Below are 25,987 nucleotides of genomic sequence, written 5' to 3' on the forward strand. Positions count from 1 at the left end.
TTGATTTAGTATCATTCAGATACTGTGTTTCATGCCGTTGTAGTTATAGCAACAAGAACATGAAGTATTTTCATGCAATGGCAAGTTTTAATTAATCATTCTAAGAAATATGAATATAATTGCTGAGCTGGACTTCAACCAGAGGCCTATGGGCATGTCTGACACTAACAGTTTAGTGTAAAACCCACTTGATGGACTGCACAACGTGGAAATTTAGACATATTCGAAATAGACTACCCCTTATCGAGGGATTTAGTGCATAACAACATTTCCTATTCAGAACCCTGAGGGAAATCAGTTAAGAGGTATTTAATAATTTCGGAGTGAAATGAAAATAAAAACTTGATCCAAAATATTCCGGAGGAGAAGTTTCCCCTTTCTCTGTGAGGCACAATCTGATTCCCTGCTCCCACTTTGCTCTGCACTCAGATCTGTTAATGATCTCTTTGCCTTCAGTTTTAAGTGGGAGCAGGCATCTCGCATGGCCTGGGGCAGCGTTACATGCCGTCACACTCTCCAGACGGGACTGCTTAACTGCGGTCTGGAGCACACAGGCACCGGGCTGCGGAATGTGCATACGCTGGGAAGGGGGTGGGGGGAGCTGAGACTGAGGAGAAAGGGGGAAGCTCAGCAGCGCCTCTCTCCACTTGTCATGGCGTTTCCATATTTAGAGTGCACATAACGTCTCTAATGAAGGCAGTCGATCACTTTGATTTCCCCTCACAGGGGTCACACATCTGGCTCGACGCTGCAAATATGTGCTGCAGTGGCCCTCGTGCCATGTGCACCCTTTATTAGAGGAGCTAACCCATCTAAAATGGGACTGGGTGTGCACTCAGCAGTTAATCATGTGAGAATGGTTCGTCACATTTGCTTGGATCTGTTGGAGTCTGTTAAATTGACACCCAAGAGAAAGAAACCCGACAGGGAAGGGGCTATAATTTTACAAAAAGAGTTTATTATCTTTTAAAATGTTTGTACACTCAGTATGACAATGTGCTTACACAATACTTACAGTAGAGTAGGGTGAAACTTACTTTGTACATAGAAAAATAACAAGAGAAAGAAAACACGGGGAATCACCCCCCCACCACTGAAATAAAATAAAGGGCTGTGAGTCAGTGGGGTCCAAAGTTTGACAGAGTGATGTGGTCACTGCATCAGGAGGGCTGAGCTGGTGAGGATGGGTGGGCTCACTGCGCTCCCTGACCCTACTCTCCTGTGTACAGCTTTGGTAATTTTACACATTATTTACACTTGCAACCATGAAATGATAGTCCTTTTACAAAGTGTCTGCTTATTTAAACATTCCCAAAACTATTATTCAATATATTCACATATAAAGCAATGTACATATGTTGAAACCTTGTTTAATGCATTTTAATAGGCTGCAACAAACTGGTAACCTAATGCTAGTGAGGCTAAACTTGACCACTGTAAAACGTTTGGAAATTAATCAGTGTCAAACTCGGACCAACAGTGATAAAAAAGAACCGGAACACACAAGATGTTTAGAAAACTGTTAAAACTGCAAAGATTCAACCTTCGGCATAACTCCTATGAGAAGAGGAAACAAGTCGGGAAAGGAGTTGGACAGGAAATGAGGGAAAATTGACAGACAGTTAAACAGCACACCACACATTGCATTCAAACCCTGCTCCCATTATTATACATAAATTGATAAAAGACTTGGAAATATGAATCTCTAACCCTTTAAACAACCTGCTAGTCACGGCCTGATCTGTGAAAGTAAAAGCTCATCCTGGTAAGGGCACAGTACTCGAAGCAGGAGACATGGAAAATGTAGGAATTTCCGTAAGGACACCGCTCTGACCTCAGCCGACATCATGCATTCATGTAACAACACAGGCTCCAGAATCTTATGGTTAAGAAGGCAGGGTTTGAGGAGTGGAGGCTTGGACCTCCACAGCCCAGTTAAAAGCAGCACCAGATACAGAGCCAGTGGCAGGGAAGGGGGCTGTGTTGTGCACAATGAAACAGGAGGCTGGGGGTGGGTGGGCAAGAACTGGACAGTTCTGTCATCGAACCATTTTGGAAAAAGCGGAAAGTAACAAAGAAATTTGATATACATGATAACAAAGCTGATTCCATTGAGTCATCCTCATTCAGGGCTGGAAGAGTTTAAAAAGTGGAATTGAGGTGATCATCTCGAGAACATTTAAGAGCCACAAATGGAGAAAAAAAAACAAATGCTTAAAACCAAACAGTCAGTGAGAACATGAGTCTCTGTAGCACCCCTCAGTGTTGTCCTTTGAGAACACTGCACCTCGAGTCTCGGCTCGTTTGGCAGCACTCGAGTCTCTGACAGTCTCCATTATTGGGGGGGCCCCCGCCCCCTGATCCATGGGGCCCTGGACAGCTCCACGGACAGCAGGTGCAATTCTTAGTCATAAATACAGCTAAGAAACTACTTCACCATTCAGGCTGGCCAGGTCTTACATGAAGGAGTGAGTGGAAAGGCAAATCTGTGCTTCTCCTGTGTTAACGCAGAGCATTAGTGTAGCAGCTCTTTCCTCTGAGGCTAGTACACCTCTGTGTCCTCCTTGGGCCTGTACACAGGGCCGAACCTCTGCATGTACTTCTTGATGTACTCCTTGGTCTTGTGCTTCACATTCTCATTACACTCAAGGTCCTCAGGGTTGTTGCAAGCTTTCAGCTCTTTATTCATAACTCCGTGAGTTAGCTGGAAGATCGGAAACAAAGAAAGACTTAGACATGGAGGAATTCTGGAGGAAACCCTGCAGAGAAAGTGACAAATATTCCTAGATCTGTCCATTTATTCGGATCCACACAAAAATGTGATGTGTTTGTTCCTGACCCATATGGCATCCTTCCACCAAGTTTCGTTGTAGTCTGTCCAATAGCTTTTTGTAATTCTGCTAACTTAAAGACAGACAAACAAAACAAAAACATAACCTCCTTGGTGGAAGTCGATATAAATGTAAAAGTGGTTGGATTGTTAACTCTCTATTATTGACTATGCCCTTGAATATTTGACACAATAAAACATAATCTCTAACACAGATCGTCTTTCTGTTTATTGTTTCCAGGTCCTCAGAGACTACTCCTCATATGCACAATCCATGGACCCACTGGGAACCATAGAAAAAAAAGCCCTTTGAAGAGATGAAGTCTGTTCCAAGGAGCTTTTATAAAGGAATGAGTAAAACCAAAGAGAGGCAGATAATAGTTTACATGTACAATATGTTTCGAGTCTCTTGCAGAGGCAGAGCACAAAAACATTTGGCTGGGGAAAATAAATCGTGGGAGCTCAACTATTTAGTTCTGGTTTGAGGGAAACTTTGAAAACTTTTCCTTTTAAGTGAAAAGCTGACCAATACTTCCATTGTGCTTTGGCCACGTAGAGGCCAACAGAAGGTTAAGAGCTTCTCTGGGATTAATGGCAATGCTAACCACTTGTATAAACATCTTCATCGTTTCATCGTACCTTTCTAGCCAGGTGTTTGAAGTCTTCCGTGTTAATGATGCGTCCCAATTTGCAGTCTGGCTTCCGAAAGGGATTTAAACACTGCACGATGAACATGGACATCTGAATAACACACACACACACAAATGAGACAAGTAAAGAGAAGAAGATGTCAAAACAGATTATAACTTGCTTGGGTGGACAGTCACTGCATGATAGGCAAAGGTGTAGAGGACTAGAAAATCGAAACATCTGAAGTTAAATAACATCACTGGGGAAACTGTTGGCAGAGGATCTGACTCACGTCTTTGCGAAATGTCTCTTTACTCTTTTTAGCCAGTTCACTCGAAGTGTCAGCTTCAGCCGTCTTTGTGGAGAACTGTGACAACATAGAAGCAGAGAGAAATCATTTGATTAAAATGCCTGTTTGGAAATATGTTTTTTTTTGGGCTCGGCTTTGAAATTGTAACTTGTCGCCAAGAAAATCCCAACCGATTCCACTTTCATTTAGAGAAAGTGGACGACAGCCTTGATGTGTCATACATGCAACCCAGCAGTCATTTTCTTTAACCATTACACCAACATGGGAGGCTCCACCCGTGTACCAGCTCACTCAAACATGGCGGCTGGCTGCAGAACAGGAGCTATCAAGGTCAGTGGGGTATCAAAAAGCACCTGCTCACCAGCCACTTGACAGAAAGCAGGGATATCCTGCCAGGATGCTCCCTCTCAGGCCTCAGCCTTCAACAACAAAGGCAGGCAGGCAACAGCTGACTGGCTACACCCACAACAAAGTGGTGAGGATCAAAAGCACAAAGAATTCTCTCACACTCTCACACACACACACACACACACACACACACACACACACACACACACACACACACACACACACACACACACACACACACACACACACACACACACACACACACACACACACACACACACACACACACACACACACAGAGAGAGAGAGAGAGAGAACAGCAGACATGTGCAGAGCAGCATGTGCCGTCGTTTTAAATGCTCAACATGGACACCACCACTGTCTAAACACATGCTGGGAAATGGTCCATGACCTTGTCGCTGGCAAGAAACTTTGCATAAAAAAATGGATATTTCCATTTCAGTTTTGAAGTTATTTTTTCATACATCTTTTTAAGACACATGTGAAAAGGGACACTTGCGTAGTTAAGAAACCACATATAAATGAATGCTAGGTCCACCAGATGGCTTTCGTTAAACTCAAAGTGAGGATAAAAATGAAGCGGGAAAACAAACGAGGCAGAGGAAGAGGAGATGAGCAGAGCCACCCCTCCCTGCACAGCCTACAGGCAAAGGACAGACAGTCAAGCAGGGGGAGGGGTGGGCACATTCTCTCTTCAAATCTCAAACCCAGATTCTAATGAGCCATTTTGCGAGGAGGAGGAGGAGTCACAGGCGAGAATGTAACACTCTCTGAACATGGTGTTGGGCTGATGGGTTTTCGTTTTTCTTCCCTCGAGACACAGCTGAAAGTAATCACTGGTGCAGCATCTTCAATTACCTCAAGGAACAAACACTATAATTATGTTTTGCATTCAAGCGCAAACGTTCTGAGAACCAAACAAGAAAAAGATGATTCTTCACCATCGTCAAATGAGGGAATGTGGTGTTCACCATTTTGGTTGATTTAAAGACGAAAACTCAGCTCAAATCTCACCTTGGAAGGATTCTCGTCGTAGGTCGGAGTTCCCAGGTCCATCTCAGATTCATGGTCCACACTAGTGGTGTCGCTACTCCCGTCCCAGGATGGAGGGTCCCACTGTGTTTGCCTGAGGAAGTGATAGAAATACATGAAGGGCCTTTCTAGAGGTTCAAACACACACTACATCGTCATCATGCCGTACCAACCTTGTGGCAATGTGGTAGTAGTAGATCTTTCCTTCAGGGTCCCGGGCCACTTTCCAGTTGGGAGGTAGGACGATAGTTTTGGGTTTGGGGGGAGAGGGTGGAGGAAGATCTATCACATTGTTGGGTACAATCATTTCCTAGAGAGAAGAAGAAGTGCCAAAAATATGTATCAGTAGTAAATTCACGAAGCTTCAATTACAAGTACAGTGGAAACCGGATATAGTGATGACAGTTAAAGTGATCAACCGTTTATCTGCATCAAAAAGCTTGGGACAGAATCGTTCATATACAAATACTGTTTAAATAATTTGGTTATAGAACTCAAGTAATTCGCTTACAGTGTTCATTGTGTTTTTTCATACTTGTTTGGACCATAAAAAAAAGTTATGTTTTACAGTTATTACCGGCTCTGTCAGTAATTTACTGCTCCTCTCTGTGTCTCTATCATTCATGCTGCCAACCGAATGGAGCGCGCCCCACCATCTCCTCCTGCTGCTCTCCAAACATGGTTTACGTTTACAAATTCTGTTGCTTTTACCCCAGTCCGGGTTTACACATGTGTCCGATAACACTGTTTGTGTGTGAGAGTGCGAGTGTCAGTGGGAGAGACGAGCTGAATTATGAATGAATGCACGCACGCACAGCTATGAAGAGAGATTTGACACTGAAGAAAAGTATCGCTCATTATGTGGTGATATACTCGTGTTCGCAATCTGACATTGTCCTTATCTTAAAATCCACTGTTATCTTTCCCTCAAGTTCTGGGACTCTCATCAAGCAGTTATTGTAATCATCCTCTTAAGAGATCATTTTGGCCCCGGACAAACGTGATCACTATAAGTGGTTTCCACTGTACCTGCAAGGTTTTGCAGGGATTATAAAAAAAACAACACACAAATTATAACCTTCATGTTTGATCATTTTAGTTTAAATACAAATGTGAATATGATTTGGATTTCTATCTACAAACAGGACCCACTGAGCTTGTTCCTTTATCTATTCCATCATAAAAGGTGCCTTGTCATTGTGTGAGACAGGACTTGTTGAGAGATAATCTAGATGTGTACTACCCCCTTGTGGCCACACTGAGACAGAAGTTTACCACGGCAGCTTATGTTATTGAATTTGCAAAGACCCATTGAAACTTCCTACAAAATTGATTTAGCTTTAAAACAATTATAATTATTTTTTTATAAAGATACCCCATGCTGCTAAAAACACAGATAAAACCATTTCAGACAACAATTTTGAAATGTCCCTTATTGTGTTTTGCCCCAATTATCATGTTTCAACTGGGGACAGAATGATAAAGTTTACATGTGCAATAATAGATAAACTGTTTTTAAGGACCTTTAAGGACTAGGTATGTGTTACCTGCTGCACAGTTTGGGATGTGACGATGGTGGTGACGGTGCCTCCCTGCTGCACCACCACTCCCTGTTGATGGGCAGGATACACGGACTGGCCATGAAGGTAGCTGGTTGTGGGTTCAGTGTACGCCTTCACAAACACAAAGTACAATCAGATCACACAGGTCCTGCAGATGATCCAAAAATCTTTTGAGAAGAGTCAAGTGCACTAGGTTGTAGGAGTTAATACAAATGAAAAACTTTAACAAAATTTAAAATGCAAAAATAGAGATACACAAAGAGAGAGACCTCGGGAACTATTTATTTCTTTAGTATGAGGGGCCCTACCTGTATGACTGGAGTGTTAGCCTGTGGGTAGGCGCTGGGGATGCTGTAGATGGTTTGGCATGGCTGGCCCTGGTAATAGATAGCTGTCTGTGTCTGGGCCTGTGCAGGAGCTGTGGCATACTGCTGTGCTGGCTGGGTCTGCACGGTCACTGCTTGCTGAGTGGTGGGGTCCCAAAGAGTGGTGTAGCTCTGCTGGCTCTGCACTTGAGGGGCTGCCGGGGCCGGTACAGAGAGGACAGCTACACCTCCATCCTGGGTTGCTACAGTTGGCTGGGCATACTGCTGGGGGGTTCCAGTGGTGAGGTTGGCGGTGGTGATGTGCTGAGAGAGATTTGAGACTGGAGTGGCTTGGGAAGTGGAGGATGGAGAGGTAAGACCCAGCTCTGAGACAAGAAGCTGAGGAGGTTCCTCTTCATAGTTCAGGGCGGGTTCGACTGGAGGGGTAGGGAGCAGTACCTTGCCTGCGTTGGGGTTGGTGGGATCCACAAAGGTCTGGATGGGATATCCAGGAGGGTAGGTAATGAAGCCAGGGCTAGAGGCATAAACTAGAGTAGGGTCATAAGCCATAGTCTGCTGCTGCTGCTGCTGTAACTGCTGCTGCTGCTGCTGCTGCTGCTGTTGTTGCTGCTGCTGTTGTTGCTGTTGTAACTGCTGCTGCTGCTGCTGTTTCTGGGCTTCCCGCTGAGCAACCTCCTGCTCAAACAGTTTTCTACGTTCCTCTGTGGACAACTTGTTGCGCTCCTTGCCACCAACTCCCCTTGGTGTCTTGTTGCTGTTTGATGGATCAAACCTTTAAGAAATTAGAGCAAAGACAGTTGAATGACAAAATTATAATACGATGCAGGTATACAAAGGTAAAATTCAGTGTTCCCTCAGTGATGAGAATTCGTACCGTTCCTCAGTGCGCCTGCTGCTTCTTTCGTAGGATGAGGGTGGTGGAGATGCCGAGCGTCTCCTCCGTCTCTCAGAGCTTCGGGGAGTTTTCTCAGAGGCTCGATCACGGTCCCGATCACGATCACGCTCTCGATCGCGATCCCTGTCCCAGTCTCGATCTCTGTCACGGTCTCGATCTCTGTCTCGGTCCCTGTCTCTGTCTCGCTCTCGATCTCTGTCTCGGTCATAATCTCTCTCTCTGTCGCGTTCTCTCTCCTTCTCCCGCTCCCTTTCACGTTCTCGGCTACCAGAGGGGGTGCGCGGTGTCAACGCTGTGTCTCGATCTCGGCTACGATCTGTGAGAAAATCTGATTTAGCCGAAACCATAGGAAATTCTATACCAGAAAATCAGCATTGGACTAACTTACCATTTGCTTCCTTTTCCACCTGACTCTTCTTTGGTATTCTGTACACCTCCTGAAAGGACAAGCACAACTTTGACATCAACCATCAAACTACAACCACATACAAACAGATAACTAACAGAAGAGGTGTAATACTTCACATTTTACTGCATGTTTAACATCGTCTTACCTTTAGATCCTTCCAGCTCTCCAGAAGCCTGGTAGCCATGCCGCAAATGTCCAAAGCAGTGAGCTGCGGTTCTTGACTTCTCTCACTCTCTACATCTGAGACACCTTCCTCTTCATCCTGAGAAGGAGTTCCTATCACTGATGGGTCCACGGGGGCTGCTGTGACCTCAGAGGGCATAGTGGCTTCTGGGATCTCAGCGCTTGGGAGAGCATCAGTGGTAGATTCACCAGCTTGAGCATCATTGCCAAGAGGTTTTTCAGCCTCTTGTGTCTCTGTCTGAGGTTCCATCTGCTCTAAAGGCTGCTCAAATGGGAGATCAGTAACTTCTGTTTTGATGGGATGACTTTCTGGCTCAGGAATTTTTATTGCAGACTGGTCACTTTCCAGTTCAGCCTTTTCTGTCACTGCCAGACTGGTCTGCTCAACCACATGTTCCTGTTCCTCACTAGTCTCCTTTGACTCTGTCTGAAGTTCATCCTTCTGAATCTCAATTGTGTCCTCTTTCATCTCAATGTCCTTCTTCTCCAAATCCAACTCTTCTCCAACTTCTTTTACCTCCTCAATTTGAGCTTGGTCCTGGGTGCTTGAACTCATTGCTGCCTCTTCCTCTTTTTCCTCTTTCTCCTCTTTCTCCTCTTTCTCCTCTTTGACCTCCTTCTCTGTCTCCTCCGTTGCATCTTTTGTTGGATCTACAGCTTCAAACACTGGGTCTGCCTTCAACTGTTTGCTTTCAGGAAGTCCTGCTTGCGAGGATTCATCTTCTTCCTCATCGTCGTCATCGTCATCCTCCTCCTTCCCATCAGAAGCTTTGCTGGCATCAGAGAGTGCACTGTCCAGACTGTTTTCACTGATGATTTTAAGGCGGCGGAACACAGCAGGTTTGGTGGCGTCAGCGTCCAACTCTGGTCCCATTTTGGTGGAGGACCCATCGGGAGTGTTGAGGGGTGTTTGAGCACGGGAGGTGTTCTCACTGGAGTAGCCATCCATCTCCGCAGGGTGAAGGATACTTTTTGTCTGGGCCCATCGCTGAATGAAGGTCAGGACTCTGCTCTCCTCTAACATGTTTTTAGTTGAGATGGGAAGCACACCAAGGGTCTTCATAATCTGTCAACAACATAAATTATCGGTAATCAAACGGGAGGTCTCTGTATATACGACTTTATCGCTCTTAATGCTAAATCAATTCAATATCTCACCTCTAACTGCAGCTTGACGTTATTGGCACTGTTGCCTTTAGCTTCAGAAAGCTCCACCATGAAGATCCACAGCAAAGACAATCCATGATGGTCCAAGAACTGCTTCAGGCATGATGGGTTTTGAGTATCCTGTACAAAACAAACATATTAACTACAAATGATAATAACAACTAATATCTCAACGCATACAAAAATTGAATGTGTTTTTATGAAGCTAGTCATTAATGACTGAAGTCCTACTCGTATGAGCTTGAGACAGATGAGTTTCTGCTCCATGGTTTCCACTCGGACCATTAGTCTGCAGAGAGACACCACCTGTTTCTCATCATACAGGCCTTCTCCGTTCTCCAGTAACGCCTCCAGCTCCTCATCCACCTGTGGAAGGAGAATGTCTGGTTATTGTTAAGAATATTGTTAACATATTTGCCCGAGGAGACATTTAGGTGTGTAATAATACAATTTACTACTAATATCATTACGGTAATTGAGTAATGGTAATGGGATGGTATGATAAGCCGATTAATACATTACTGCCATTGTTATTAGCAAGGTTTAACTTCATTTCCATTATTTGCAGCAATTAACCAGTCAATATGTCATTATATTCCAAGAAAGTCTATCATTATAGGAAAAAAATCTAAAAATCTAAAAGGTTACTAGTCTTTAGTAGCTCGTAAAGTGCATTAGTAAACTATTTTTAATCCTGAAAAATGAATTATTTTGTTTTAACAATACTTATTTTTGCATTACATGGCTTAGTCCAACTCCCACACAAACTTGACAAACTAACAGAATACAAGAACACCCATGTCAGTTTACATAAGAGTGGAGCATTTTTTTTCCTTCAAAATAATTATAACTATCAGAGGCCTGTCAAACAGATAATGAACAGAGATACTTTCAGAACTGAAAGTAAGAACTGACCGTGGTGAGAGCACTCTTTCGACTGCGGTCTTTCTTCATCTTCCCGCCAGCTGCTCGAACGCTAACTCTGTTCTCTCCGCCCAGGAAGCCTCTGCAGCTGGGTGCTCCACAGAAGCATTTCTGTGCCTCTTTGCTGAAGGGTTAAATAAAATGTGAGAATTGTTACATGAAATTAAAGATAAAATCCCCAGTTTAACGTGTTGAATAACAACTCTTCATGACACTATCCAACATGTTTTTTTTTCACACATGCAACAAATGCATAGAGTACAAAATACAAGCGTGGGGAAAAAAGAAAAAAAAAATACCCGTATCTCTGGAACTGATAATCAAATGTCAGCTCAGTTCCTACAGGGACAGCCTTGGTGGTGAAGAACCCGACCCTAAGTTGACCATTGACAGTCCACTAAAATGGAGCAAAAAGAAATATATCATCAAGAGGAATTCAGCTTTCAGCACGGTAACCTGAACATGTATAGTCACATAGTTTTCATTTGACCACTGTACCTTTTGGGTCTCACAGTTTGGTTCGCAGCTATGGTTCATAAACCGAGAGCAGTTACCCTTCAGTGTTGCGTCAATGATCTGAGGAGACAAAATACAATGTCAAGTGCTTCTGCCAGGCACTTTACCGGAATCCTTATACCCGACTGCAATTTAAATATTAACATTATTTGCAATATGTCAAATAATCTCTTACCTCATTATTTTTTAGAGACATGAAGTAGTAATGGATGTTCTTATTGCGAGCGTATTCTTTCACTCTAGTTTTAAACTCCTTGTGGTCCAACACCTCACCGCAGTATTCCAGTACAAAGGTGTTTCTGAGATAGCAATAAAACCAAACAGGTTTTACAATCATCTGTTATTCAACCAAACATTTTTTTAAATCTTTAACGTGCTCAAATGGTGCATGTTTTGTATTGGAATGCAATTATGACTTTAAAACACAAAAGGTGGAATCAGTAAAAATACTTTAACGATGTGGCCTAAAGTATGTAAACTGTTTCTGAACACTATTTAAATTAAATGGTAGAAAACTATTCATAAACAAATTTCTGCATTGAAAGCGTAATTGGCTCACGGAATCAAGTCTTTGGCTGCCCGCAGTCCCCAGCCTTTGTCTTCTGTGAGGATAACCTCAAAGTCTGCATGTTGTCTCATCTGAAAGCGTCGATTAGAGCAGTAGCCTCCATTCAGGCACCGAGATGAGCTGAAAAGAAAATAAAGTTAAAAAAAATGTTAACGTCCGGCTCCTGGCGATTTTTAACAAATTTGGCTTAGCTGTTGACAGAATTTAGATGGTAAACCACATGATTTAGACAGACTTGTCTAGTTTTAATAAGAGCACCATGTAGATTGCTTAAGCTAGATAGATATAAAAATAGATACTGTATTAATCCCCAAGGGAAATTTAGGCATCCAGTAGTTGAGAAAGAAAAGCAGCACAAAGGAATACAAAAGGGGAACATGAGAATGAAAATAAATAGTCTAACCCTTAAAGATAAGAAAGAATATAAAAAAACAAGAGTAACAAACATAAACAAGAGAAAAGAGCATAATAAGCCAAATATATAAACATACAAATACATAAAATCATTCTGTACACTTGTGCAAGCAACATAAATAACTTGTCAGGGTCTCAAAATGATTTGATAATCCTTTTAGTACTAAGAACTAAGTGAGTGTTTCTTGAATTTCCAGGGTTTTCTAACCTAAGAACCCTCTTGCATGTTGTGGCACAGCTTTATCAGTCATAATCAACTTACCACTCAATCATCAGCAGCCGGTTCAAACAGTCTTCCCCACATGCGAATGCTCCCCTCGAGCGCTCCTCTCTGGGCAACACTGGGCACTCACACTGCATCCTCTTGATATCGCGATGAGATTTGCTCTTCTTTCTGCAAATAACATTTACAAACTTTTAAATCTTGAACCTTAAATCAATAAAAATGTTTTACCATGAGGTTAGTCATTTCTTGGAGAAAGTTGGATATTGTGTCTATCAGGCTGGACAACAGCTTACCTCTCAGTCAAGTACATGTTCTCCTCAATCAAGTCGAAGTATGGGGGCATCTTTTTAGACCTGGAATGATCTCTCCATTTATTGGAATCTCGAAAGTCCTGCAGCATGAGTGATGGACGGAGCACCTCAGCTTTCACAGGAGTTTCCTTCGGGGTGTCAGTGTCTCCATGACGCTCCCGTTTGCCTGCAGGCCCAGCCTCTGCCTCGTTGTCCGAATCTGACTCGATCTCTGGACGCCTTTTCTTGGGAGGCCCTCGACCCCTGTGGGGTCTGAAGTTGTCTTCTCTCGGGGGATCGGGCACAACAGAGCCTCTGCTATTGCTACTTATTTCATGACCCTGTACAAAGCATGATGACCCTGTGGTGTTAGGTCCACTCCATTCAACAACTGATTTACTAAGATTTGATGATTTATCCCCACTGTACTCGTCATGGTCATTAGTTAGGGAATCGGGATGGATTTCACTTGCAGGATCCTGATAATGTTCATGTGCATGGAGGTAGAGTTTTCTGCAAGTTTGCATGTTTGGAGACTGATGGTTCCAGGCGACAGCACTCTGCCTGTGCTCCTGTTCCTTAGGAAAGCTTCCTGTCAATTTAGTGTTCAGTAGCTGTGGCTCATGACTGCTATCGGGTTGCTGGTATGTACTACTTGGCTGCTCTGATTGCGAAAAATCCCAACATACGAGTCCACTCTTGTCATTTATATGGGCGTACATATGATCACCTACAACAGGGGGTATCTGCACTGGCTCGCAATGTCTGGAAGTATCGTGGCTGTGGGCAGAATCTGTGGCACTTCCATGGGCAATGATATGACCAGCAGTGTAAGGCAGGGCGCTGACGGTGCTGGACCCCTCAGACTGACTGGTGCTGTCAATCATATTGCTCTGGGACTGGCACCACATACGGCTGCTGGTTGAATCATTTGCACCAGCAGATGGATCACCAAATAGAGTAGGAAGACTCCCCTGGCTTTGTTGAAAGCGGACATGGTTTGGGACTTCGTGCATATTCACATCAGGTGCTATATGATCATTGTGCAGGTCTGAAATATTCATAGGACTGTAAGATGCTCCTGCGTCCTGTGCATCCATTGTTAGGGAAGAATTCTTTGGCACCACCACCACAGAGTGCAATCGTTTTATGGCCTCGCCACAATCTGAGTCATACTCCGAGTTGTCGCTGTCACTGGCCTCACTCAGTCCTCCCAGTGCATCCTGATGAAGTGATGTTCTCTTAGTCATTTTGCATTTTTGATCGCTATCCTTCGACTGCTCATCAGGATCGTTTCCGTTCCAGTTCTTAATCTCCGCAGCTGCATCAACCTGTGATGTATTATTTACCCGCAGACGCTCATCTCTCAGTTTTAAGTCACAGTGGTCAATGCTGGTGCTGGCTTGTGAAGGCTCACTTTGGTCTTTGTTTTTACCGGTCACTGATGCGTTGCCTGAGCCAACCTCCTGCTTAGAGATCTTAGTCTGCTTTACCGGTGTGGAATGTGTTTCACCTTCCTGTTGAATATTATCTTTAACCTCAGGGTCTTGTTGGTTACTGTCTTTAGAAAACTCTATTTTTTTGACAGAGAATACTTTTTTCACAGTTTGTTTACTCTCTGCACTGACGGTCCTCTGGGAGTTATCACTCTCTGAGGTGTCCTGCCCCACAATATCCCACCGGGACTTTTTAGTTGCGCTGCTCTTTTTAACAGTGTCCATACTTTGCTGTCCACACGTCAGCTGGGTCTCAGATTCTAGACACGATGACTCCTGTTTGAGAAGGACGCTGGAGTCAGACTGCTCATCGACTGTATTCAGCTCAACAGTCTCTGCTTCAAGCTGGACATCATGTGCCACAGGTATATCCGCTGTACAGGGTAAGGACTGTGGCCCTGATGAACAGTCCATGACTTCCGTGTCCTGGCTGCACACTACACTGTCATTACCACTGCTTGAATCTAAGAACGCTGCACCAGAGTCCACATGTGGTCGATTGTTAACAGAAAGGCTATCGTTCACGTGGGTCAAGTTTTCCAGGGCAGCATTTACATACTTCAGGCTTTCACTTGAGGTTATAGCTGAGATATTATTATTCTCCACTTCAAGATCTGGTTTAGTTTCTTTTGCGCTTTTGGGTGATGAATCTTGCAAATCCTTTTCAGTACATGAAACCCTCTCCTCAACGTCCTGATTAGTGTGTTCACTTCCTTCCTGATGGGAATCAGATTTTTCTTTTTTAACTTGAGAACAAATGTCTGTGGTGGTTGCACATGACGGTGCTTTGCCAGAGCTCTGAAAGATGACTTCTGATTGTCTATCATGTCCAGTGGTTTTCACTGACGATCTAGAGGGTGTCATCTGTTTGGAATCTGGCCAACTGGTTTTCTTTAGGGAGTTCTTACTTTTCTCATCTGAACTGGAGCTTTTGTCAGAGACTTGTGATTTTCCCTTATGATCCGCATCAGAGTCACTGGAGCTGCTTTTTTGGAGTTTTTCATCATTTTGAGAGTGGGTATGCAGACTGTAAGATGAAGACTTGCTGTTGGTCTCTGCCTTGTGATGGCTGCTAGATTTACGGTAACTCGAGTTCGGATCAGGAGAGCACCTGCGCTGGGAATCAGAGTCAGATAATCGCTTTGAAGTCCTTTCAGACCTTGAGGATTGTGTTCTTTTATCCATCTCTGAAGAGTGAGGAGAATCGACAGACTTGTAGACTTTCTCCGATTTTGAGTAGGAAGATGATTTTAAATCTTTCTGTGAGCTTGAATGACCAGACGATCTACTCGAGTCACTAGTCCTTGTCCTCATCTTCCTGTGGTCATCCTCGGAGTCAGAGCTTTCTCGAGTTCTGTCAGTGCGAGAACGAGGGCTTCTTCTGTCTCTGCGGGGAGAACTCCTGTGTGATCTCCGGTCCGAATCGTGATAGTATGATCTCTCAGGGCGCGATCCTCTGTCTCCTCTGGACCTCTCTGATCTGGAGTGAGATGAACTAGTTCGAGATCCTCGTGATCGAGACCGTGACCTAGACCTGGACCTCCTGCGATCTTTGTCCGATCGAGCTGATCGTGATGATGTATGTCTCGAATCACGGTCTGATTTGGAGTAACTTGAAGACCTTTCATGATTCTCTGGGCGCTTCAAAGAACTTCTTTCCTTTTCCTCTACATGTGAACCAGAGGAAGACTTTTTTACCTCTTTGCTTCTGCTGTCACAGTTTGTTTTACTTTTGGAGTCAACAGAAATGCGACTGGAAGACATCTGGACTGAATCTCCATCAGATTCTGAGCCAGGGGGAGCACTGTCGGACTGGGACCTGGTTTTCCTTTTGTTTACCTTATTATCCTGCTCAGTACTGCTAGAAGTCTCTGCATCTTTTCCTGAGGAAGCAGAAGGCGTCTTGAGGCTCAAGGTTGCCCTTGTCTCAGAAGCTTCAATGTGAGGATTCTCAGACGGGCAGACACTGATGATATTCTGAGGCTGGGGTGTTGGGAATTCCGTCTCACTTGCTAACTTTTGCAAAACCTGTGTTTCTGGTAAGTGCTGCTCCTCTGGCATAACCGGTGTCGAATTCTCTTCGTTCACAGTGGCACTGAGAATTTGCTTCTTGAAATGCATCTTTGCTAAGTCCGGTTTCAGTTTAGGGGCTGGGGAGACTGGTGTTTGAGGCGTCTCTTCTATTGATGTTGGCACCATGGGTGTCTGCTTTTGTTCAGTTTTGCTGTCTGGACTCTGCTCTCCTTTGTCTGAAGCAGTCTGGGGTTCGGCGGCCAACTTTTCAGGGCTGGTAGGAATGAAGAACAGGCTGTTGAGTGGCTTCTTGGTCTGCGCGAAGCTGAAGGACACTTTCTGGCGACTCTGATCCTCTAGGTTGACCTTTGTCTTGGTCCCCTTAGGCAAGAAATGGTTCGACAGCATCACTCTGGGAGACAGGCTTTTGATTAGGGCTGCCTTGGATAGACCCTCAACCTTTACCTGCAATAATAGGAAGAAAAGAAAAAAATCACTGAAATGAGTTTTAGAAAAAGATGAATTTAGAAAGTGTATAAATACAAAAGGTTACTAAAATGCTCATTATCCTTGTGTCAAAACTTACCGAGGCCCCACTCCCCTCCTCTCTGTTGTAAGGACATAAGGACACAATGGGAACATGAAAAAGAGGAAACACATAAAATAAATTTGCATGTAAGTTTGCCTTACATATAATATGAATGAACAAGCATCATGGTTTTCAAACATGCACTGTCAACCACAAACAAATATCTTTCCATGTACTGCCCCCTTTGAAAATTAGCATAGCCAGGATTTTTTCACATTTAGCAGACACATAACTTGGATAACTGACTATTTAATTTAGTTCTGATGCCTTTTTTTTCGATGCTCACACTGTTACTCAAAACAATCGCTGATCTGTTGGAAACTTGGGGCACAGCCACATTGAGTAGATCTAATCCACCAGTGTCATCTGAATAAAAGCAGTAATACCTGCACAAGCAGAAATTGAGGTGTTTTTTTACCCTGGTACCAACACCTTTAAAACAGATCCTGAATATATGTGTTGTTTACCATGTTACATTAACTGTTCTATATTTCTGCTGAGTAAAGTCAAATGTTATGTTTACAGACTGGATTCGTTCTATTGTTAGTAACAAGTTCGTGACCAAAAAATTTGTTTGGGAAATTCTGTGCTGATGGGAGTTCAACTATTTTTGCACTTCTATGAAAATTAATCTTATGCAAATTGTATTCATATTACATAACTTGAGCAAGCAGAATTTAAAACACAAAGTAAACAAACACAAAAATAAGTGCAAACAAACTAAGAAACAAAACACAGTATCTAGATGATCGACGAGGGTCCCTTAAACAAGGGTGGAAAATAACAAATCACGAAAAAAACTAAGAAGCGCAGATTTAAATATGCAAAAACATGATTTTTTCCCCCCTCTTTTTGTCTTATTATAGTTGGCATGAAGTCCTTAGGGTTGACTCGATTTGGGTGCTAGGCAACAACTGGGTCATTTGATCCTTAAGGATTCAATTTTTTCGTCCTTCTTCCGTGTGACCTTCAAAACGGGACACTACTGCAGGGAAACTCAGTTACATAGTAAGGGCTATAACAAGCAGCCTACAATCAAGTTACGGATGGACTGGACCTGCTAAACAAAGAACACATAGGGCATTTCTCCCATATGCAAAACTGTTGTGCAAAATGTATCTGTTGCTACACTACATGTAACACAACCTTTCTCTGCACTGGGCAGACAAGAGTAGATAAACAGATAAAGGCTTGAGAAGACATGTTGTCTGATGTCTTATTGAAAAAAAGAACCCCTCTTTTTGCAGATGACACTAGTATTCCTGATCGTCAAATAATGACAGTGTATAAAAAATAATAAAATAATAACAGCGCCCCAGGCTTGGGATGACCTTGCAGCAATTTACTGTGAGATTGCAACAAGGAAGATGTGAACATACTGCATCCAAAACAATACACTATGTGGTAACCATGTTAAAATGATCTCCAAATTCATATCAAACTACACTTAACAAGATGAATACACGGTGAGGTGCATTTTGTGCTGTCTAATACCTGATCTCTGACCTGAGCAGAGTGTCCATTGAGAAACTCGTCTAGGATTAGTAGGCCTGAAGAGGCAGCTGGCCAAGAATAATCCAATTCAGAGAAATGAGCCCTCCAAAGTGACGGCACACCTGACAAAAAGAAAGATAGGGTTGCAATGACAGCTTACACCTAGTCTCTCAGGAAGCCTTCATTTTTACATCACCAGCATCTAAGGGATGTCCAACAAATGCAGAAATGTGTGTTTGTTGAATAGACTAAATTGATTTAACACTGTGCACACTGTACTTGAGCAAAATGAATGAATGAAAACATGTCAATGAGTCTGTGGGATCACATGCTTTCAGCAGTTGAATATTTGAATTTGTGCAGGCGTCTCTTCCTGAGATTCCTGTTATCTATCGTTGCAATGTGGCAGAGGGGCTTTTGCACGGGTCTGCTATGACACAAAGATTTCCACTATCCTCGTCTTGGCGGGCTGTTTATCTCGACTGCAGCCAACGTCACGTTGGCTGCATCACAGCAACATCGAAAAGGAAATGCTACATGCATCCACGGTTTCAAATTGTTCGATCGGGGGCAAAGACAGATGAAAACAGAAGATGCAGAGCGAGAAAAGGAGACATGCATCTCATTGTGATGAATGTAAATCGAAAGCAAACGGTCAAGAGAACACAAGAGGGGTGTCTGCAGAATGAGGATTTGAGTGAAAGAACACGTCGACACTCGTGTGAAAACAAGATGCGAATCTTTAGAAGCAAATTGGGAAAGTGACTAAAGCATGGCCTGTGCGGGAGGAGTGGATGCAGCCAAAACATGGCCTTTAAATGAATGTTACTACCCACTGGGAAAACGAGTAGAGGATGTGCAGGAAACCCAAGGACTTACTTACATATGTTACCAGGACATGCTAACTCATCCCACTACATTACACGTGTAAGGAGTAAGAGGACAAGCAGCCACTCGACTGTGCCGTTGACCTATAAACACACATATATCAGATTAACCAGCTAAGCTAACTTGGGCAAGCTAACACTATCAGCGAGCTTCCGTGGGCCATCTTTACAGATAGCCACAGCTCGTGTTGAGCTTTGTAAAATTCGTGTTGTTAGTGTTGACTAGGAAACAATTCCATAATAGTAAATGTCAACGGTATTACAGTAACAGTGACTTAACGTGTTATTCAGCTGCAAACACTAAAACAAAGATGGCTAGCCAAGAGCTCCACTAGCCTCAGAAGCTAACGCTAGTTAGGCTAGCTAAGTGTAGTAACTAGCAGCGACAGGGCTAACTCTGGTGCTTGTAACTTATGTGTTGCTTATCGAGCTTTGATCTACACTGGATGTGTGTCAGTATTTTGAGCCGTCGGTTGGTCACTTTTCTGATTTGCGAATAAGCAGGAGCCGTTTGATATGCGTTTCCGTTTTGGGGAAATAATGGACCCGTACACTCGAGTCTGTGTGCACCCGGCATTACTAGCATGCTAGCTGGTGATGTTTTGTCTTGTGTGTAGTAAAATGCTCCCAACAGAATCAGCGTAAACCCGGGTAAAAACAATCGATTCCAGGGATACTCACTTTACGAAGTGCTTAAGGTCGCACGGTTCCCCCATCTCCGAAACCGCAGGTAACCGACCCTCCGGAAAAACATCAAGCGACGATGTGTGCCGACGTCAAATCCATACGGGGCTGTCGGAAATGATCGTCCGCTCAGTAGCTCCACTGTCGCTGCTGCAGCCTCAGCCTCCTCCGCCTGGGTCAGTGTTGGTGCTACAGCGCTAGCATGAGCTCACATAGCTAGCTAAGAGTTGGAGGACAGATGGATCACGACAACCAAGCCCCGGAAAGTATCTCAGCTGGACCGACCTATAAATTAAAATAAGCCCGGTAATGTGATCCGCTGCAGGGAGCGTGGACATGTCTTTTTGGGGAAACCTTTTATTCCACATGCATCCTCTCGGTGTGTCTCTTGGCTGTGGCTGCTGTGTTCAACAACATCACATGATGTGAGAGCACAGCTGGCGCGAACCCCGGACTACTACATTAAAAGGCATGCGGATAAAACCAAAACAGCAGCACAGTTATTGGACTTATTAGCATTGTTGTTAGCAGCCAGAGGCCAGTGTAACCAGCTGTTGTGTTTGGTGTGTAGGACTTTGACTGTGAGTGGATATTATGGCAGAATCCATTATTCCGTCAGACTGAGAAATCCTGTGAATGTGTGACATGAAGTGTTTTGTTTGCTAGTTTAAACTTGTTCTGTACTAAGCTATTAGCCAAACGTATACTCCGGCCCAGTAGGTGGCGGTACACATCTCTCGCGTCGCTCTGTAGCTTGCCGCTCGAGCGCTGCACAGACGAGGTCGACACGAAGCTGAACTTTTCTTGTCCTGATTGTTTTGATTATTCTCGATTTTTGCACGAGAATCCGCGGGTGTCCATTGTGTAAGTGAAGTCGTTGGTCAGGTGGATAAGTTGTGGTTTTATTCGTACAGAGAGAGATAATCCCGCTGACGCAGTCCAGTGTCGACTCGGACGAGCGAGGGGCCTTGCGGGCTACGAAGCTAACGTTAGCCGAGCTCGACATTTTGCGGAGAGTCGTATGAACGAGCCCCTTTACAGCGTCTGTGGCCTCTTTAGTGAATCGGTTGCATTTGAAAGGGGGAAATTGCGCCCATGGTTATCTCGGATAGTGTGTGTGTATTTATTTACTGCCCATTAGCTTCGTGTTTCAGTGATTGAATAACTGCGATAATAACGTCGACATGGTACATCTGTGTTGTTGATCTGTGTTTGACAAGAGTCGTGGGTACCTAAATCTGTTTTTACGACCACAATATGAGGGCATGTCTTCCTCGTGCGGAAATGAATGTCATGGTGTCCTCTGGAGTAATGGAGACGCGTGGGTGTGGGTACATACTGGTGAGGACCAGTTTGGGCTTCATATCTTCGGAGTGAGAACATGTTGGGAAAGTGGGGACAATCCTGGTGGTCCTAACTACGTGGATTGACAACCCGGAAGCATAGGTGTTGTGCTTCTGATTTGCTGATTGGCTATTCATTGTTTTCCCCAGTGACAACATTAAAACTAGCTTATTTGCACAGGCTGCAAGCAGTCAGCTATAACCTTCCATGCCAGTGCTCAGTTAAGTTCATGTTGCAGTTACAACAAGCAAGCAAGAGGTGGTGTTATTTAGCTTCACGCGATGCCAGGATTTGTGGCACAGAACAATAGACAGACCACTCTGGTGTAGTATCGGACAGACATGTCTAGCCATGCTATATATCGAAATATCAAGTTGCATCGCTGTTTGATTTCACTATCTATTACCTCTGCCAAGGAAGTTTCCATCTATTTGTTGGTTTTAGGTAGCACCATTACTCAAAAACTACTGGACGGATTGCCATAACTTGGTGGAAGGATGTGGTATGGGTCAGGGAAGAACCCATTTCATTTTGGTGCAGTTTCAGATCATGGGGCAGACCCACCCTTTTTCCCCCCCCCACGTTCTTCAACGTTGCAAGATTGATTTCTTGGAGAATAATTCATGGATCTTTAGGGGACGGATATTTATGAGTGTGTGACGTTTGGTGCAGATCCAAATAAATATTTGGATCGAATGAATCTAAAAGTGGTTTCATAAGGGGACTGATGAGACTTGGTAGATATACACACTACTGAGTGAAGGACATCTACTTTTTCCTGTCTTTTACGGTTTTATGGTTTCACTATTGAATCAACTCAAACTGAAATCTAATCGCATCATAGCTGAAACGCACTGGTTGTTATATTTAAAGTGTATCAGTTTGGGCCAGTGTGCCAAAGATTGCTGCTGAGGCAAAAAGACAGACAGGGCAAAGGCAAGAAAAGGGAATACTGCTGTTATTGGATTCACATAGTTTCTGGAATGAACAGATTGTAGTAGTGGTGAAAATTAAAAAAGTATGCAGGTTTTGTTGAAAATGGATAGAAATTTAATATGAAATATATTTTAAATGGTGACATTTGGTTCTTTTTGGCTTGTATTTCTGGCTAGCGAATGTGGTGCTGTATTGGTTGAATTAAAGCAGGTGCCAATGGTGCTGATGCAACGGCTTGTATTATGTGAGGAAAACAGTTGTATTGTCCTTGATGTTGGTAGCTGTGCACCAGATGGAAGGACCATCTTCTTCCGAGCCTGCATTTCAAGACCTAATTCATAATGGATCAACAAGGCTGTCCCATTCTGAAGTGGATGCAATGGAGAAATACTCGTTCAACCCTGGTTTTACCGATCCCTAATTGGCTGAATAAGTGGAAGTACTTGGTGGTACTTTGTGAACTGTCATTGTGATGCGCATTACCTGGATGAAGGATTAATACTGGTCGGGGAGAGATGGGTCACAAACATAAAATGATGACTATGTTTGGTGCTCTTCAGGTTGTTGTGTTCTGGAAGGTGGCATGTTTTGTCATTTAGTCTTCTGAAGAAAAACTATCAGCTGTGTTTTATTAAAGAAGTTGCCTTTGAAATGTTTCAATTGCAGGATGCACATTTATATATTAAGTTGGATTTTATAGGATGGATTTCAAGAGTTTTTGCTTATTTTAGATAACATTGGGTTTTGTTTTTCCAGTGGTTGATTGATGAAAATGGTTTTGGCATATAGATAACTTTGAGACTTTTAGTGGTTTATGTTCAGAGGTCAAAGTAAGAGTTGGACTGCATATTTAAATATAGTGTTGAAGCTGAGCTGTTCTTTTTGTTTTATAAATGGCTCAGCAATGATGTTGTGGGGGACTTGGTTTATACGTAGAGTAAATATAATTTGTTTGGAAATGGATGTGTTACTCATATTTTACCTAATTAGTCCAGCTAAGGGCAGATAGTTGATGTTGAGTATACCAGACTTTACTCTTGAGTGTGAGTTGTGGTACATTAAACTGTAATAGTTAACTTTAACTATCTTAATTAAGCAGTTTTATGTTTTGCGGTGGCTATTGTGGACATGGGTATGAATGGTGTCACCATGTCTCTGATGACTTTTACCTCACATTGCTTTTCAGATTCATTGGTCTTCTGTTGGAATCCCAGGAAAAAGAGGCTGAGCTAAAGAAGCCCAGTAGTTGGCAATAATGCTATTTTATACCCTTCTGTCTGCAGGTGCTGTTATTTGTGCATCAGCATGGCAGTCGTCATCCGTTTACGAGGCCTGAGAGTCACAGCAGGTACTGAGGATATTCGCAAGTTCTTCACTGGCCTCAAAATTCCAGATGGAGGGGTGCATATAATTGGTGGGGAGCGAGGGGAAGCTTTCATTATCTTTGCTTCGGACGAAGATGCAAGAAGAGCCATGACACGGTCGGGGAATTGCATTAAGGATGCCCCTGTTGCACTACTACTCAGTAGTAAAGCAGAGATGCAGAGCATGCTTGAAAGAAGTGCAGAAAATGCGGAGCTGGATCAGAGGAGGCGATTTGAGGAGAATTCAAGACCTGCTAAAAGACCTTTTGGCCCTGAGGTGGGCAGGAGATCAGGTAGCCAATCAGGTCATTCCCCTTCTCCAAAGAATCAGAGGCCTTCAAACAGTAATGATGACTTCTCATGTGTCTTTCTTAAAGGATTGCCTTTCTCTGTGACTGAAAATGAAGTACGCGAATTTTTCAGTGATTTACTTGTTGATGACATAGTCTTGTTAAAAAATGAAAATGGCTCAAACAATGGGAGAGGGCTCGTCAAATTTGCAACAAGAGAGGATGCAAATGAAGGCCTGAAGAGGGACAGGAGATACATTGGGTCGAGGTATATTGAGATTTCCATGACAACAGCAAATGATTGGCATCGCACTACTGGCAGACCTCCAATGGTCGTCAATAGGAACAACTTTGAAAGGGAGAGATCACCCATTCGCAATCAGAGGAATCCACAAATCCATGCCCGGGCACAATCGCCTATGGCCCAGATGCTCATCGCTCCAGACGACGAGTACTGTGTGTTGTTGGACAATCTGTCCTTTACTGTGGAAAAAGAAGACATAAAAAAGCTCTTTCATCATACAAAGCTTGAGGATGACCAGATCCTACACTTGATGGACAATGAAGAAAGAAGAACTAGATCTTCGTTTGTGCTGTTCAAGAATCAGCGCGACTACTGCGAGGCCTTATCTCAAGAAAAAAGACTATTTTTCAATCGATGGGTTTATACCCGCCCAATCTCTAGAGAGAGCATGATCACCCTACTGGAATCTCACTGCATGGATGCCCGCCCCCCTGGAAACTCTGAACGGTTACAGGAAAGGCCTCCATCTTCCCCCAGTGATCATTATGAGTCTGAGAAACAATGTCTGTTTGTACGGAACATGCCACTAGATGTAAGGAAAGTTGAGATAATCGACTTCCTTTTTGGGTTTAATATCACAGAGGATAAGGTGTTCTTGCTGCTTGACCATGAGGGTGCTGGGGTCGGGAAGGCTTTGGTTCTTCTCCGTTCTGAGGCAGAGGCCACAAGGGCACTTTCTCTCAATGGACAACGCTTCCTTGGGTCAGAAGTTATACTGAAATGCATTTCACGCTCCCAGATGAAGCAGTTGGGTGTTGACCCAGCAATGGGGCAGGAGCCAGGACAGGAGCGGCTCTTGGGCAGGAGCAACGAGGCCTCCTACCACTCAGTTGACAAGTTCCCTGACCTAAGGATGTCTAATGACAGCAATATATCAATGAATAATGTACAGGTCCAGGGAGGATGTAATTATGAACCCTTTGCCGGGGGCTCTTGTGCTCCACAGGACAGGGGTAATGGCTTTCGTGGTGACTTTGGCCCCTCAATGCAGCCTATTGATGGTCCAACCTGTGTAAAGTTAGTCAACTTACCATTCCAAATCAGAAATGAAGAAATCTATGACTTCTGTTATGGATATAGCATCATACCTGGATCTGTGTCACTGCAGTATGACCAGAGTGGAAGACCTACAGGCACTGCGACTGTAGTATTCGAATCTCGTCCGGAGGCCGTAACAGCAGTGGAGGAACTGACTGGAAGACCAATAGGTCCAAGAAAAATAAAGCTTCTGTTTGTTTGAAAGTGATATTGCTTGTCAGGACACTGACGTGCCCTGTCAGTGTTGTTTGGACACGGCCCAATGTTGATTTCAACATAGTTGAAGTAAAATAAGCTGTTGCCATTGTCTTCTCTTTTTGATCGATAGCATGGGTTAATTGAACCAAATATAACTTGGCTTTATTTTCTAACAGCATTTTGTTTTCTTGTGTTTAGGCAATGTAGTCGACTTATGACTAAATATTGATTTATCTTAAAAAAAATTATAAAAAATATTTTTTGTTTCAATATTATTATTATTTTCAACACTGTTTGTTAAATGTGAGAATTTAATTCTACATTAGTGGTTATTTTTTGTATGTATAAAAAAAATCTTTGAATTATTGTCAGATATCAAATTTTGCTTGCTGACCTCAACCTGTAAATAAAGTGTTTCTGTGTTCATGATTAAGTTTGGACTTCAGTATTTGCATTTTATTAAAAAATCATTCTTAGAGCAAAAATCTTAAAATAAAATCAAGAAGAGGATGACTGTCTGCTTTGAGGATCCATGATGTGTATTTTAAATGTTTGTTTTAAATATAACCTCATCCTCAGATATGAACAATGTTAATCACCAGTAACAGGTGTAGCAGGCTCTTGGGTTACTAATGACAATGGAAATAGCTGTAACATCAGATCCTACAGTTGTTCCTCATCCTTGAATGCAGGGCATAG

At 43.3% G+C, this 25,987-nt stretch overlaps 2 protein-coding genes across 4 annotated transcripts; one reads left to right on the plus strand and one right to left on the minus strand.

Moving 5' to 3' along the window:
• Positions 1-936: 936 nt before the first annotated feature.
• Positions 937-20,203, minus strand: setd2 (SET domain containing 2, histone lysine methyltransferase). Of its 3 annotated transcripts, none has more exons than XM_035162850.2 (22): positions 19,812-20,203; positions 18,256-18,365; positions 16,747-16,768; positions 12,655-16,625; positions 12,398-12,529; positions 11,713-11,841; positions 11,329-11,452; positions 11,136-11,213; positions 10,937-11,034; positions 10,629-10,761; positions 9,945-10,079; positions 9,705-9,833; positions 8,509-9,612; positions 8,343-8,391; positions 7,934-8,270; positions 7,042-7,831; positions 6,719-6,844; positions 5,345-5,481; positions 5,154-5,265; positions 3,753-3,827; positions 3,470-3,571; positions 937-2,704 (listed from the first exon to the last, which is right to left on the minus strand). In XM_035162850.2, the coding sequence occupies exons 2-22, from the start codon at positions 18,270-18,272 to the stop codon at positions 2,543-2,545; spliced, it is 7,962 nt and encodes a 2,653-aa protein (XP_035018741.2). In that variant the 5' UTR covers positions 18,273-18,365; positions 19,812-20,203; the 3' UTR covers positions 937-2,542. The 3 variants fall into 3 exon arrangements, with proteins under 3 accessions (XP_035018741.2, XP_035018739.2, XP_035018738.2); XM_035162848.2 differs by having other exon boundaries at positions 18,244-18,365; XM_035162847.2 differs by lacking the exon at positions 18,256-18,365.
• A 2-nt stretch (positions 20,204-20,205) lies between these two features.
• Positions 20,206-25,721, plus strand: rbm12bb (RNA binding motif protein 12Bb). Its single transcript, XM_035162851.2, has 2 exons — positions 20,206-20,678; positions 23,378-25,721. Exon 2 carries the CDS (start codon positions 23,400-23,402, stop codon positions 25,290-25,292), a length of 1,893 nt encoding a protein of 630 aa, XP_035018742.1. The 5' UTR covers positions 20,206-20,678; positions 23,378-23,399; the 3' UTR covers positions 25,293-25,721.
• The last annotated feature ends 266 nt before the right edge of the window (positions 25,722-25,987 follow it).

Source organism: Hippoglossus stenolepis, chromosome 8, assembly GCF_022539355.2.
Source record: "Hippoglossus stenolepis isolate QCI-W04-F060 chromosome 8, HSTE1.2, whole genome shotgun sequence".
In the NCBI taxonomy this organism is placed as follows: domain Eukaryota; kingdom Metazoa; phylum Chordata; class Actinopteri; order Pleuronectiformes; family Pleuronectidae; genus Hippoglossus; species Hippoglossus stenolepis.

What these genes read in the sequence shown, in the direction of transcription:
- setd2 (XM_035162847.2), bottom strand. Translation starts at nt 19,846, where the DNA reads ATGGGGGAACCGTGCGACCTTAAGCACTTCGTAAA. An exon ending in GCAGCCAAAGACTTGATTCC is followed by an intron (nt 11,453 to 11,712) that starts GTGAGCCAATTA and finishes TTGCTATCTCAG; the next exon opens with AAACACCTTTGTACTGGAAT. An exon ending in TACTACCACATTGCCACAAG is followed by an intron (nt 5,266 to 5,344) that starts GTTGGTACGGCA and finishes TCACTTCCTCAG; the next exon opens with GCAAACACAGTGGGACCCTC.
- rbm12bb (XM_035162851.2), top strand. Translation starts at nt 23,400, where the DNA reads ATGGCAGTCGTCATCCGTTTACGAGGCCTGAGAGTCACAGCAGGTACT.